Genomic DNA, 13462 nt, shown 5'->3' on the forward strand with positions numbered 1-13462 from the left:
AAAGCATTTGCCACATTCATAATTGCATAAGATTCGATCATATTCTCTTCTCCTTTTCCCTTGGAGAAAAGAAACATGCAACCTCCGTACGGATTCCCGATGCTTCTCCTGTAGGCAGTGGCAAGAACGACGCCGGATTGGGCCATGTGTTTAGTGAAATGAGATGCGTGCGCGCTAACCAATTCAGTCAATGCCCTTCGCGAATTCAATTTGCCGTCTCTTTCCTTTGTCCTGAAACAGTCAAAATTGGTATGCAACATTGAAATCTTTATCGGCATTTCTCCTTCGGACTAAATAAGAAGCGATGAGAAATTATTGAAATTGGCTTTTCGAGAAGGATCGAAGTTTCCGTCGGGCGCGAAAGGTCAATGGGGACGAATCCGCCATCTTCGTAGGCACCAATGGAGGAGAAGAAGAAGAAGAAGAAAGACGATGTAGGCTTTCACACCAATCGGAAACAGTCCCCGGTCCATCGTGAATCGAGCCGAGCCGATCGCCATTCGACGGTCAAAGGGTCTCATGACAAATCAGGGAGTGTGCTTTTGAAAGTGCTGCTCTATGCCTAAACCGAATCCATCAAGAAGACGAGCGCTTGTTTCGCCATCTCCACTAGTTCCCATGACATGTCGAGTTGCCATGCTTTTGCCATGGCCTAGAGCTAGCAATCTACCCTTTTTCTTTCGTACTGATCCACTGAAAAAGCAGAACACATACGGCTTGCACCGTCCTGAAGGGTCCACTTCATGGTATGTTTCGACTCATGAGCAAAAGAGCGACTGAAATGCATAACCCAATGGCCTTCGAAGTGGCCTGCTCAACATCTAAATGAAGAGAGATGGGCGGTCATGCGTTTGGTCCGGTTTTTTTTCGCCCTGTAAAGACGATCTGAAGGATAGAAGCGTGCACATCATTCAGGAGTTTGTATCTGTGTAATGTCCAATCTTGAAGCTCTGTTCACAATCTATAGTTCCGCACATGAACTGTACATGTATAACACCATGATTACAGAAGGTACAAAAAGAAGGCGGCAACGTAGAGATACACCTATCCCATGACCAGACAATGAAAAATATACAGATGCTCGATCGTGAGACCTGCATCGAGCTTATCAGTGACCACCCAGCATCTACATCTTTGAAACCAAGCATTGCACGTATGCTGGAATTGGGGGGTCATCTACCGAATTAAGTGTGATCCTCTATTCATTGCTGTAAAAATGACTAGAAAGTCGAGCCAAGGAAAAAGATAGTATGCGGAGGAGCCTCCAGAAGCCTCCAATCTTGACTGTGGCTCCTCCTCATACTGTCTTCCTAGATCAATATCAATATCCGGTATCTCAAAAGACCAAAACCTTTTCCAGATCAATTTTCAGACTAATGAGAAACTCTTTCGGTGTCTGGAATGACGAGAAGGCCGTGCATGCTCGACCGACTTTCTTGGAGCGGGGCCACTGCTTTCAGCATGATCTGGTTGTGCGTCCGAAGGTCGTGGAAGAAGCTTGCATCCTATTTTCCTGGCAACCAAGCGAGGTGAACTGAGAGAGCTATGTGATTTGGCCACCCTTCTCATCTCTTGTTTTATCTTACTGAATTCTTCTTCGAGTTCCCCCACCCTAGACCTCATTTTCTCCATATCGACTTTAAGGACCTGGTTCTCGCGCACTACTGCCACCCATCCATCTCTCTGCACAATTTGTCCTGCCATGTTGGTCGGAGCAGACACCGGACCCACTGCTGCACTTTCAGTATCTAAGACATTAAGGCAACCAGCCAAAGCTGTTCGCAGTTGCATCTGCTCAAAGAACAAAACTTGTAGAACGACTCTCAGTGGCAACCTTTCATTTTGGGAAGCATGGGCACAGGCGTCAATGGACAGTCTCTGGTAATCAATGATGTTGCAAAGTTCTTCCTTGTCCTTGTCTGAGAGCCACGGATGTGCCTGCACATTGATATTGGTCATCATAAGCATCCAAAGCAACCAAAGACATCTCCTTACTATAGTAATTGATGTAGAATTTATACCTTGAGATAGATATCCACAGCTCTATATAGTCCATCATGCAAAACTCTTGAAGTGTCGGGAAGAGCTTCAGCAATAGAACAAATTTTATGAGGCTTCAGATTTACATCAGAAGCTACTTCAGCAATATAAGCATCTATCAACTTTGCGACTTTGGTTGAAGGTCCTGCAGAGGGAGATGTTTCCAGCTCAAATGATGCGGGAGAAAATGATGAGGCCTTCGATTCAAGAGAAACAAAATAATGGACAATCCGCTCAATACAGTCAGTATCATACAAAGTGTCGGAATCCGAGTATGTAGGTATCAGAAGACTGTCTAGGGTAGCCAACTCCAATTGCACCCCTATTCTCCTCTCCAATGCATCCCTGCACGTATGATTGACATCCAAGATGAACGCAACCCGAAGGAGCCCCAATAAGAAGCGACAAAAAGATCTCCCCTTCTTTTCAGGGAGAAGATTAACAATGCTTTCAAGTAGAACCCTTTGATCGACAATGACAGGTGTCAAGCTAAAACTAGCAACTGTTCTGGTTTTGCCACTTTGCGCTCCTTGCCATCTGCCCAGACCAGGCAGGTATTTTCTAGCATAGTGCATAATAGCACCAGCCAGATTCTCGGACCTAACACCTCTTGATTCCATTGTCCTAATAAGCCTCTCAAACACCCCCACACTTAGATATGATATGTCTTCAAACCACCAGTCAGATTCTGAACTTCGAATTCTCGCTCCTGTGTTTATCCCATTCCATAAAATGCTGCCACCAGGGCTTTGTAAGCTTCCATACATCATCATGGGCCATCCAAACAAGCTTGGGTCGGTACAAACCATCGTGGACAGTGTATTCAAGCATTTGCTAAGTATCTGTAGTTTTTCGGCATAGGTTATGACAGCTTCGGAACTTTGGAGAGCCAGTATACAATCCTTCCAGTTACGAAGCACATTCTTGTGTAAATAACTTTCTGACTTGGAAAGCAAGTTACCTTCTCCATATGCATCTGTCATTTCAAGAAAGTCTGCTGCACAGTAGACTGTCGCAATGTTCCTAGGAGTTAATTCCACACGAACACCGTAACAAAACTTGGCAGCGACAAGAAAAGAATCAGGGCCACCAGGAAAATCGTCCAGCTCTAGTGTGAAAGTCCTGTCTTCGCTGCTCGAAGATTCTTCACATTTATCTGCTATCTTCCCGCATTTTGACACGAGAGGGAACTGGAAAGTCAAACCCAGATTTTTCTATTAGGTTAAAAACAGAAAGTCTTTTGGTTGTGCCGCATGGACTTAGTATTAGCTAATTGAGGCTTTCACTCAGCTCTACTCATACCATATAATGAAAATCATCCTAGTTATTAAACACCAGGCGATGCCACTATTTGAACATTAACTACGAGTTTGCGATAGTAACCTCGTACTGAGTCGAAATGACCTTGTAGCAAGTCAAAATCATGAAAAAATTTCCTTTCAAAAGATAATATATCATGGCAAATCAAAAGGGTAACAAAAGGAGCATTTGGAAAAGGCTGGGGGCATACCTTGTGAAGATGAAAGTTGATGCTTTCCACAATGATTGTGATGTCACTCGGCAAAGCCGCAGTGCAAAACCTGCCATAACCATGAAACAACCGATGTTGAATACCGTGCAACCTAAAGTAACACCCAGAACAACAAAAGCAATCTTCGTCTTCGAAATTTCCAGACGACCAGAGGAACAGAACCAAAGCATATTGGACACAATTTGTGAGATCAACAGGCGATCGCAATAGGACGATACGACTTATCCAAGCAGAGAACAGACAGAACTGACGCACGTTCAAAATCCTCAAACCATCGCAGCAATTTATAAAACCCAGGAATCAAATTCATACAATTTCCTCCACGATCGAAAATAAACCAAGAACAAGCACGAGCACGAGAGAGAGAGAGAGAGAGAGAGAGAGAGAGAGAGAGAGAGAGAGAGAGAGAGAGAGAGTACCAGTGATTGCCTTCGCGATGGAACCCATAGACCTTGCCTGCAGGAGCCATCACCAAGCATGAGAGGAACCCACGATCACCCCTCTTCTTCCTAGTCCAATAACGAGTCAAACCCACCTCAGCTTCCACGAGAGAGAGCTGAAATTATTGCTTCACTCTCAACGTAGCAAGCCAACAGACGTACCACACAAGCGCCTATCCCTTTCTCTCTCTCTCACCGCGTCAATTGTGGTCGTCAGGAGGGCAACCAAAACAAGAGTGGGTCTTTACAACTCAGGAAAGGAAAACCCCACATCCCACCACCAACCAGCATGGACCCTTCTTCGGATATTATACTAACACGCTCGTCGATTCTTGGGTGTTCTCTCTGTGCGTGCGTGCGTGCGTTGGTGAGCGAGCGAGCGAGCGAGCGAGCACGGATCACAAGACGACCGAACCCGCGGAGTTACCTCAAACGCTTAAAAAAGGCAAAGAAGAAAAGCGGAAGTGAAAATGAGTAAAGCAGATTCTCTGTTTCCGGGGTTGTGGGTCGGGGGGAACGAAGTAATTGAGAAGACAACAAAGGATATTACTTTAAAAAGGTTGCGACCACAGTGGTGGGTCGTCGGCTGACGGTGGTGGTGCTGCTGCTGCTGGAAGCCGGCCGGAGATTGGGGGAGAAAGAGAGAAAGAGGAGGTTGTAAAATGATGGTTTGTCTCACGCTTTTTGTCGAGCAGGTTGGGTGCAATCATCAATGACGCGTGGATCCGAGGTGAATGATGACCGGTCGAAAGGAAGGTTTGCGAAAAACAAATCGAATTGTTTAAAAAAATTATTGAGCTTTGCGCTTTCGCTTCCCTCCCTTTTGTTTAACGAGAAACCAATCATTTAAAAAAAAACATTTTTCCTAATCAAATTTTACACACGCATTCTTATTGATCGAGTAAAAAAGTTCGATAGCTACTAGTAAAGTAGCTACTTGAGTTGGTAGCGTGCTGCTCGAGTAAACATTAGTAAAATTTGAATTTGAATCTGAGCTGGTAACCGATCAAAAAGAAAATCTAAGCTCGGAAGATTTTTAAATATGCACAATATTTTCATATCTATAATAAACTAATAAAACCTCAATCGGAAACTGGTAATTTATTGAACTAAATATCGTTAAATCTAAATGTAAATGAATAATATATCGACGTGTAACCAGTTAAATAGTTTGTCGATCGTCGAATATTTTATTTACCAATAGTCTTTTACTATCATGTCCTAAATATTATCAAGTAGTATTGCGGCAATAGCTCTTATATATTCCGGACACGGGATTGGACCCTTCTTTTGGGTCGATTTTGTCTGAAAATGGACAAACAGCGAACTTAAAGATGGCTTTTGAGTTTTGACTGACCAACGTAGGAATAATGCCTCCTAGAACGAACAGAAAAGAAAGTAAAGACCGATGACGCGATACCATCAATGACTTGTTCAAATGCCGATGGTGCTCGACAGTTGGACGAGAAGCTATAACCGTAAGCGACCCTTGAATGCTACGTCAAATGGTCTTTAAGAATTAAGAATCATTAGTGTTCGGTCAGAATGTTTCATGGACTTTGATTTTGATTATTTTAATTTTGCTTACTGTTGAAATATCGTCGGCCCCCACCCTCCTAGCGGTCCCGATGATATAGAATTTCTATTGGCCAAGAAGAACCCCGATGAAAATCTTCGTACTGGCTTTAACGTATGTGTGTATAAATAAAAGAAATGGCTCAGATGGGACAATCTTTTATAGGTCGTCCATATCCATTGGCAAAAATCATACATTACTGCAAGAAGGATTCGTTTGTTTTGCGAAAATATAAAATATTTTCTTAAAAATAATGTCTACGTTGCTTGCAGTAATTAGTTAACAAAAAAATATTTTCAATATCAATATCAATTTATGTCTAAGCATTTTCTTAAACGATGAAATTTCTTTTCATTTATTCATTTTTATAAGCGATACAAGCGAGTATTCAAGGAGACTGTTTTCTAAATCATTTCTTTCGCATTTTTCATTTGGAAAATCGATTCAACTTTTGAAGGCCATCTGTATGGCTAAATTGAAATATCATTCATTAATCTACATTAAAGATAAGACACAATAACCTTAATTTAACTATAATTTTGGAGAACAAGCATGTTATCAGAACAGTTTATTGCAATTTCGAATATTAAAGAGGCTCACAGGCTATAAGTTATAAATACCAATAAAAAATCACAAAAAAAAATTAAAGGGTTAAGAGTGAGACGGTGTACAACAAGCTTTTGAAGATAAATAGGAATTGCGACCAATCCCCTGGAACAGGAAGACCCAAAACGCTCGGTCTTTGTGCGGTGCGTAGCTGAAAGCTCTATTACTGAATTACAGAAGGAAAAAATCCCTAAAAGGATCTAAGTTATGACCAGAATATCATATCCCGACGATCCATGGACTACGACTACCGACACCACAAAGGCCAAAAAGTATCTTAATGTATAAAGAGTATCGTCTATTTAAATATGTTTAATCTCCATGAAAGAATCATAGGACCTGTAACAGCGGCACTCTCCGGTGTAAACCGACACCGAGCCAGAAAATCTGATCGCTCGGCCTTTGCTTTTCGCTAAGTAGATCCTGTAGCTCAGCTTGTGGCAACGGGTTTTGACATGGCCTTCTTGATAGCCTCAGCATACGTCCTGTGTTGATAGGTGAGGGTCGATTCGAGCAAGTCCCATAGTGATGTCTTGGGATTCCAACCTAGCACGAGTACGTGTCATAGATTGTCAGAACACTCGTGAGCTAAAAGCAATTGCTCAGTTGGATCATCTAGGAGAGGTTAACACGTCGGGCCAAATTACCTAGTTGCCTATTGATGATGGTCATGTCCGGGATTCTCTTATCACTATCATCGTATCCCTCTCCATAAAACTCCTTGGAGCTGACATCAATTGTCGGTACTTCCAGAGGTGGCTCGTCACTAACCTTAGAGTAAACCTGGAAGCGTGGAAGAGTGGACAATTCTTGAATATGGGTGCGACAGATGCAAAAGCATTGGCTTGTATTTCTATCTAAAGACAACAAAATACAAAGCAAACCATGACAATTTACCTGAGTCATCATCTCAGCCAGCTGCCTAACTGTGACTTCGTTGTTGGGGTTGCCAACATTGAAAATGTGGCCATTGGCTCTCGCTGGATTTTCCTGAGAAAAAAAAATCACCGTCTCCAGTCACACACGAATGCCCAAAAGAAAAAATGCAGTCGACAAATTGAGTTTAACTCACAATCATCAAAAGAACAGCTTCAATGGCATCCTTGATGAAAATGAATGTTCTCTGGGACTGACCACCATCGACAAGCTTAAGTTGCTGACGGCGAAGCAGAGCCTGAAATAGGTCAAAGCAAGGACAGATGACGATGGTGGAAAGAGAAAAAAAATCATGATACAATTCACTCCATTAAACATTCTCACATTACTAAAGCATGCAAGAACCCTGGGAACACCCTCACTTGGACCATCGATGCCAGGAATGAAGTCCATTCTAGGTCCAATCCAGTTAAATGGTCTGACTATAGTAAACTCGAGACCATTTTCTGCACCCTCAGCTGTGAAAAGCAAGAGGAAAAGAGTTAGAGAAACTGCACTAATAACCAAAGTTGAAGTAACCAGAGATCACAATGAACACAGATCACCATATATCAGCCTTTCAATCAGTTGCTTTGCGCATGCATATGACCACCTCTGCTTTTCAATTGAACCAAATATGCAAGGGGAGGCATCTTCTGAAAGCATGTAATATGCAGGGTCCTGACAAACCAAAGCACTTGGAGATGTTAAACTCAAGCACCGCAAGTCAACACAGACAGAAGACGCATCAGAAAACTTCAAAGTAGTCAATGTTGTTATTGTGAGCAAACATCTAAGACTAGAAGGAGCCGCGAGTGTACGTATTTCTGGTGCAAATGCTCAACCATGACTTAGCCATCATACGAACACTGCGTATAACATCTGCATTAAGCAGCCAGAGAAACCCGAGCAATCAACGATGTCGATTTAGCAAATATAAACAGACAGGCTTCCTACCTAATTCTTAAACTAATCATGTTGGAATGATGTAATTTCTAAGGCCTAATTGTTCGAGTTGAAAGTAAAAGTAAAAAGTAATTTTTTGCTTTTCTGTCAATATTGATGAAAGAACTTTATGTGAATCTGCGTGTAAACATTTTTATTTTGTGAAAGTTTCAACCATGTTGAATTTAGAAAAAGTCAAAGTGAGTCCCCACAAAATTTTAATTAAGCAAAAAGTAAAAAATCAAAGTAAATCCAAATAGACCTTGGCTTTTTGCTTAAACTTTAGACTTCGGCGTTCGGGATTTCACTTTATTTTAATCTTGATCGTCTCAAATCTCAAGAGATATATAAATATGATCATTCAATGCCACGTGAAATTTTAATTGCTGCACTTAGAAGTACCCAGGTAAGTCAGCAACCGCAATATAAGAGTTCCCCCTTAATTATGGGGGAAGCCTCATCATCAGCTAACAGCATATTCAAAGAACCAATCAAATCAACCGTAATATTGAAGATGGACAAACCTCAAGACATCAATGAAGACAGATCTCTTTAATCAAAGCAAGCAGTCCATTTGTGTCATCGTTTAATACAGGTAAGAACAGAAAAAACTTCTGTCTGCCTAGCCAGATGCTGAATACACTTTTTCGTGTTACTTAACCAATATACAAAAAGCTGACTTTGATATATCACTCCAAATCACATTAACAGTGTACCTAATGCAGATGCCAGCTATGTTTAGGTGGACATATGAAACGGCCGATTTATCCCAATGCACTAGCACAAACCACTGCACAGACCGCAAAGGCTCCTCTTAATTTATTGTGTGACATGCAAGACTGCTTCGTGGACCTAATAAACCATTTCTGTAGTTACACAAACGTAATTTCATATCTTACATCGCGGTGATCTAGAATTATCTCAAGAAAGGAGATTCTAGATCAAAACTAGTTCAAGTGTAGCCAAGTGCACGGTCAAACAACACAAGACAAGACATGTCTGTTGAGACTTCGTCCGCGACAAAATCTGCATCAGATGTCAACATCGACCAATTGCGAATAGGGAAAGAAGCGAGAGCCAGAGACAATGAAAGACGAGTTTTACCTGGCGGAGAGGGCTATCCTTCGGGAGAAAGCTTCCGATGGTCTTCCCATACACCTCACACGTAGAGAAGTGAATGAGACGCTTGCCATTTTCCGAGCAGTACTTCACCTAACGACACCGAAACCATCAACATCAATCCAACACGTGCATAAGAAGCCCCCATCACTAGCAGAGTTCCTATCGCGGGGTCATCGAGATCCAATCGATTGAATTTGACTGATATCAACAGAAAGGCACGAGAGCCGTGGAGAAAGAAAATCCAGTACCACGGGGAGGGCATCGATGAAATTGCTGTATATGGTGTCGAGAGGGCGAGTGTTGTAATCCGCAGGAGTGCAGATCGCCGCCAGATTGATAACCTGCGCGACGAGAACACGAAACCAGGCGCAATGTAAAGCACGTCAATCGACTCGATGATCGAATCCAACTCGACAACCCCGAACAACCAAGGCCGGACGACAAATCTTAAAGCACGAGCAAGCAGCAAAAATCCACCGAACGCAACGCATTCGTACGCGGCAATGCAGCAACGAGGAAAGCGCACGAACGGCCAATTCGGCCGTAAATCCAAAAGCATATCGAACCGATTGCGCGGGCCAACGCACGGAAATAACGAACCGGACGCAGCACACACGGAACAGAGCGACGGAGAATTCTGGAAGCAGAGGAGGGGGGGAGGAAAAGCTCACCAGATCCGACATCTTGATGAGGCCTTCGAGGCGGGAGTCGTGCTTGATGTTGAGGCGGTGGAACTGGATGCGGTGGGCCCAGGGGAGGGTGGCGGCGGGCTCCAGGAGGTGCCTGATCTTGTCGCTGTAGACGTCGAGCGCCAGCACCCGGTGCGGCGTCTCCGCCATGAGCGCCTCGCAGAGGTGGGAGCCGATGAACCCCCCCGCGCCGATCATGCATATCGTCATCGGCCCGATGGGGCGCCCGTCCAGATCTACCCTCGCGACGCCGCTCGCCATGTATTCCCACCGATCGAATCGAATCGGATCGCCCTCTCGACGGCCCGGAGCTTCGGAAGATTCGCCGATCCTCCGTACGACAATGGCGGGAACTCAGGTGGACGGACGGGGGGGAGCTTCGCGCGTGCTCGTCGTGGTGTTGCTCTGGAGCGAGAGATGGGAGGAGGAGGGAGGAGGATGGGTTTGGGCGGTGGGGGTGGTGGGGAGTGAAGGGAGCGGGTATTTATGAAATGTCGGTGCGTTTATTTTTGGGGGGGGAAGGTGGTGAAATTGCACTGCTTTGCACGGCCTGACCCATTTTTTTTATTTTTCCTTTTTTTCTTTGCCAGCCTTTTTTTTTTTTTTTTGCTTTTTTGGTGCACCCTCGAACGTGCGTAAATTGCAGTAGTATTCGATGGATCGACTCCGATTGCGATTTGTATTGCTGATTAGATTAAAAAGCTTTGTAAATTGTTTTGGATCGGGTCCGTTGTGGATCGACATCGTCGAAATGTTTCCGACTTAATATAACTGTTAATTCGACCGGAAATCTAATGTGCCGATCTAAAAAGCAGATAAAAAAATCGAAGCGTATCGATCTGATCTGCTCGAACGCCGATATGAATTTTCGTTGTAACGGGATGTTTAGCCGATTTGATTCGATGAATAAGTTGAGATGATTTTTTTTTGTCGGGGGTGCTGCTCGTCGAGTTATTGGGACACGTGTCTTGAGTGGTCCGCTCCGATAGCTCGGAGGGTATTTTTTTTTATTTTTTTTTACTCTTTTTGAGGTTAGAAGTGACGTAATTAGGGTAAGTGAAATGTACCAAATCGGAACTTTTGGAATGTCCATAGTGCATGTCAACGTGTAATTACGTAGGTTAGAGGGAAAGGGACAATGGTCAAATCGCTGCTCGTGATCGTTGTCGGTCTCCAATTCACGTAGCTCTTCTCTCCACTGAAATTAGTACTTTATTTCTATAACAAAATAATAAGTGAAAGTATTGCTGCTTATTCATGATATGCCATGATATTCCTTTTATACTTAGGAGGAGATATATTTCGAAAGATTCACGCAATATTATGTATCTTAAACCGGAGCTATTCATCTTAAAACTGAGAATTAGCATACCCGAATCGGCCAAGAAGCCCAAATACCTTTTCGCATTCGGCGGAGGAATCGAATTGATTTTTTTTCCGTTGGAAATCGACAAGAAATATCGCTTACCCACTTTCTCAAACAGAAAATTATGAATCACTAATGTCGGAGAAATGGAATTAATTTATTTATTTTTGATTGTGAATAGAGAGAGCTAGAGCACGGGTTGTCCACGGGGCTGACCTGGCCGGTATCATCGGGACGCGGCGCGAAGCGGCCGACGACGCTGCCGGAAGTCACGGCGGAGCGGAAGCTTTCCGCCTTGGGGGGAGGGGGAGGGGGGGGGGGGGGTGTTAGAGTCGCTATCACAGCCAGCGAAGGGCAGGAAATTACTGAGAGAGAGAGATTGAGGTCACGCCATGTGATTTTGATTGGTTCGTCCTTGTTCACCCACTGACCTATTTCCATGTTCGTGCTCACGTGGGCTACGACGATGCATGTTGGAATACACAAACTTAAATTCTGTATTAAATATTTATATAAACTTCGGAATCTGAAAACATAAAAAAAAAAATAGGGTTAATTTTAAAAAAAAGCATCAACTTTAGGTCTAAGGACAATTTTGGCCCGAACTTTTTTTTGTCCCGTAAAAAAGCACCAACTTTAGGTCAAGGTACAATTTTGGCCCGAACTTTTTTTTGTCCTGTAAAAAAGCACCAATTTTAGATCGAGAGACAATTCTGGCCCAAACTTTTTTTTGTCTCGTAAAAAAGCACTAATTTTAACTTAAATCCCAAATCTGGCCCCCATTGACTTAGAACCATTGATTATATAACTTGACTATTCCACATTAGCAATAAATCCATGTGGCTTGATGACTGGATTTAAAGCAATATTCATTGTCTTATTCTCTAAGCCACAATTTGAAGAATAACGGTAAAACTGTTCGTCTCCTTCACTTCACTGACAAGTCAAAAATATCTCCAGATTAAATATCTCTGGCTAAACGTAATCCGAAGCTGACCACCGCTTGTCGACAGACGCCATGGACGAGATTCGACAAGCTCACCACCATAACCTTCTTTCTCAAACAATGGTGAAAGTCAACAGGGGGCCAGATTTGGGATCATAATGAAAGTTGGTGATTTTTAATGAGACAAAAAAAAAATTGGGGCCAGAATTGCCACTCAACTTAAAGTTGGTGCTTTTTTATGGGACAAAAAAAAGTTCAGGCTAGAATTGTCCCTCGACCTAAAGTAAGTTGGTGCTTTTTTACGGAACAAAAAAAAGTTCGGGCCAGAATTGTCCCTCGACCTAAAGTAAGTTGGTGTTTTTTTATGGGACAAAAAAAAGTTCGGGCCAGAATTGTTCCTTGACCTAAAATTTGTGCTTTTTTTTGGAATTATGCCAAAAAAAAATATATCTATAGATAAATATAAAATGCGAGGGTCAAAATTCGATTTGATTTGATGACACTTGATCATCCGTAAGATTGACATGTTGCCGATTTACTGCAATTCTCGATGTCCGAACAAATTTGGACTCTCGACTGATGGTCGGTAACCTTATCAAATTAGAGATTTGTTGTCAATCAACAAGGGTTATTTTTTGGTAGGCTATCAAGCTGCATTCCTGATTTTAACGTACCGATACCTATACGCTTTGCCCCTCTTAATCCTCTAGGAGGAGGGAATACCTTCTTATTATTTTACGTTCAAGGAATATCGAGATCCACGCCTCTTGTTTAGGAGGTACCGCATGTCCGATATGTTTACTGCCATTCTAGGCGTACGAATAGATTTGGTCAAATTTTCTTCCTTTGTCTTTACTTCTTTCTAGTTAAAAAATACAAGCCAGCATAAATTGGCGGGGGTACTGAAAATGACGTGGTCATGCACATCGGAAAATTTCGCGAGACTCAGACTCCGTTTGTTTCCGCCAAGAAATGGACGATCTAGAAAATATTTTTTTAAAAATGATCGCCCGTACTGATTACGAGAATGAATAGATGCAAAATATTTTCCATTGCCCGCGAAAATATTTGCAAATAAATTGCCGTTAATAATGAAAATATTTTCCATTGACTATTTTATTTCAAACAATTATTATTTTCGGGAAATATTTTGCAAATCATTCATTTTTCCGCGAAATAATCAAGGGCGAGGCGGCATCTTGGGCCATGCCCACCCGTATTCCAAATCGGCCCATTGATGTTGGGCTTATATATACTTCCCAAATGAGTTCAGGCCCACCAAATTC

At 42.7% G+C, this 13462-nt stretch overlaps 2 protein-coding genes across 2 annotated transcripts; both read right to left on the reverse strand.

Annotated features, from left to right (window-relative positions):
* Positions 1-901: 901 nt before the first annotated feature.
* LOC115675106 (BTB/POZ domain-containing protein At3g44820) lies at positions 902-4791 on the reverse strand. The gene is made up of 4 exons (XM_030597724.2): positions 3991-4791; positions 3551-3620; positions 2022-3230; positions 902-1938 (listed from the first exon to the last, which is right to left on the reverse strand). Exons 1-4 carry the CDS (start codon positions 4038-4040, stop codon positions 1369-1371), a joined length of 1899 nt encoding a protein of 632 aa, XP_030453584.1. The 5' UTR covers positions 4041-4791; the 3' UTR covers positions 902-1368.
* A 1464-nt stretch (positions 4792-6255) lies between these two features.
* Positions 6256-10160, reverse strand: LOC115673366 (UDP-D-apiose/UDP-D-xylose synthase 2-like). The gene is made up of 9 exons (XM_056313566.1): positions 9847-10160; positions 9424-9516; positions 9158-9265; positions 7675-7789; positions 7454-7587; positions 7266-7367; positions 7091-7183; positions 6841-6976; positions 6256-6739 (listed from the first exon to the last, which is right to left on the reverse strand). The coding sequence occupies exons 1-9, from the start codon at positions 10123-10125 to the stop codon at positions 6624-6626; spliced, it is 1176 nt and encodes a 391-aa protein (XP_056169541.1). The 5' UTR covers positions 10126-10160; the 3' UTR covers positions 6256-6623.
* Between the last annotated feature and the right edge of the window lie 3302 nt (positions 10161-13462).

This window comes from Syzygium oleosum, unplaced genomic scaffold (genome assembly GCF_021117445.2).
Source record: "Syzygium oleosum isolate NSW1041296 unplaced genomic scaffold, Sole_v2.1 Sole_v2.07, whole genome shotgun sequence".
In the NCBI taxonomy this organism is placed as follows: Eukaryota; Viridiplantae; Streptophyta; class Magnoliopsida; order Myrtales; family Myrtaceae; genus Syzygium; species Syzygium oleosum.

Coding starts and splice junctions, on each gene's coding strand:
- LOC115675106 (XM_030597724.2), bottom strand. CDS start 4,040: ATGGCTCCTGCAGGCAAGGTCTATGGGTTCCATCGCGAAGGCAATCAC. Junction 3,231..3,550: donor TCAACTTTCATCTTCACAAG/GTATGCCCCCAG, acceptor TTGACTTTCCAG/TTCCCTCTCGTGTCAAAATG. Junction 1,939..2,021: donor CTGTGGATATCTATCTCAAG/GTATAAATTCTA, acceptor ATCAATGTGCAG/GCACATCCGTGGCTCTCAGA.
- LOC115673366 (XM_056313566.1), bottom strand. CDS start 10,125: ATGGCGAGCGGCGTCGCGAGGGTAGATCTGGACGGGCGCCCCATCGGG. Junction 7,790..9,157: donor AGGATAGCCCTCTCCGCCAG/GTAAAACTCGTC, acceptor TTGGTTTGTCAG/GACCCTGCATATTACATGCT. Junction 6,740..6,840: donor CATCATCAATAGGCAACTAG/GTAATTTGGCCC, acceptor TACTCGTGCTAG/GTTGGAATCCCAAGACATCA.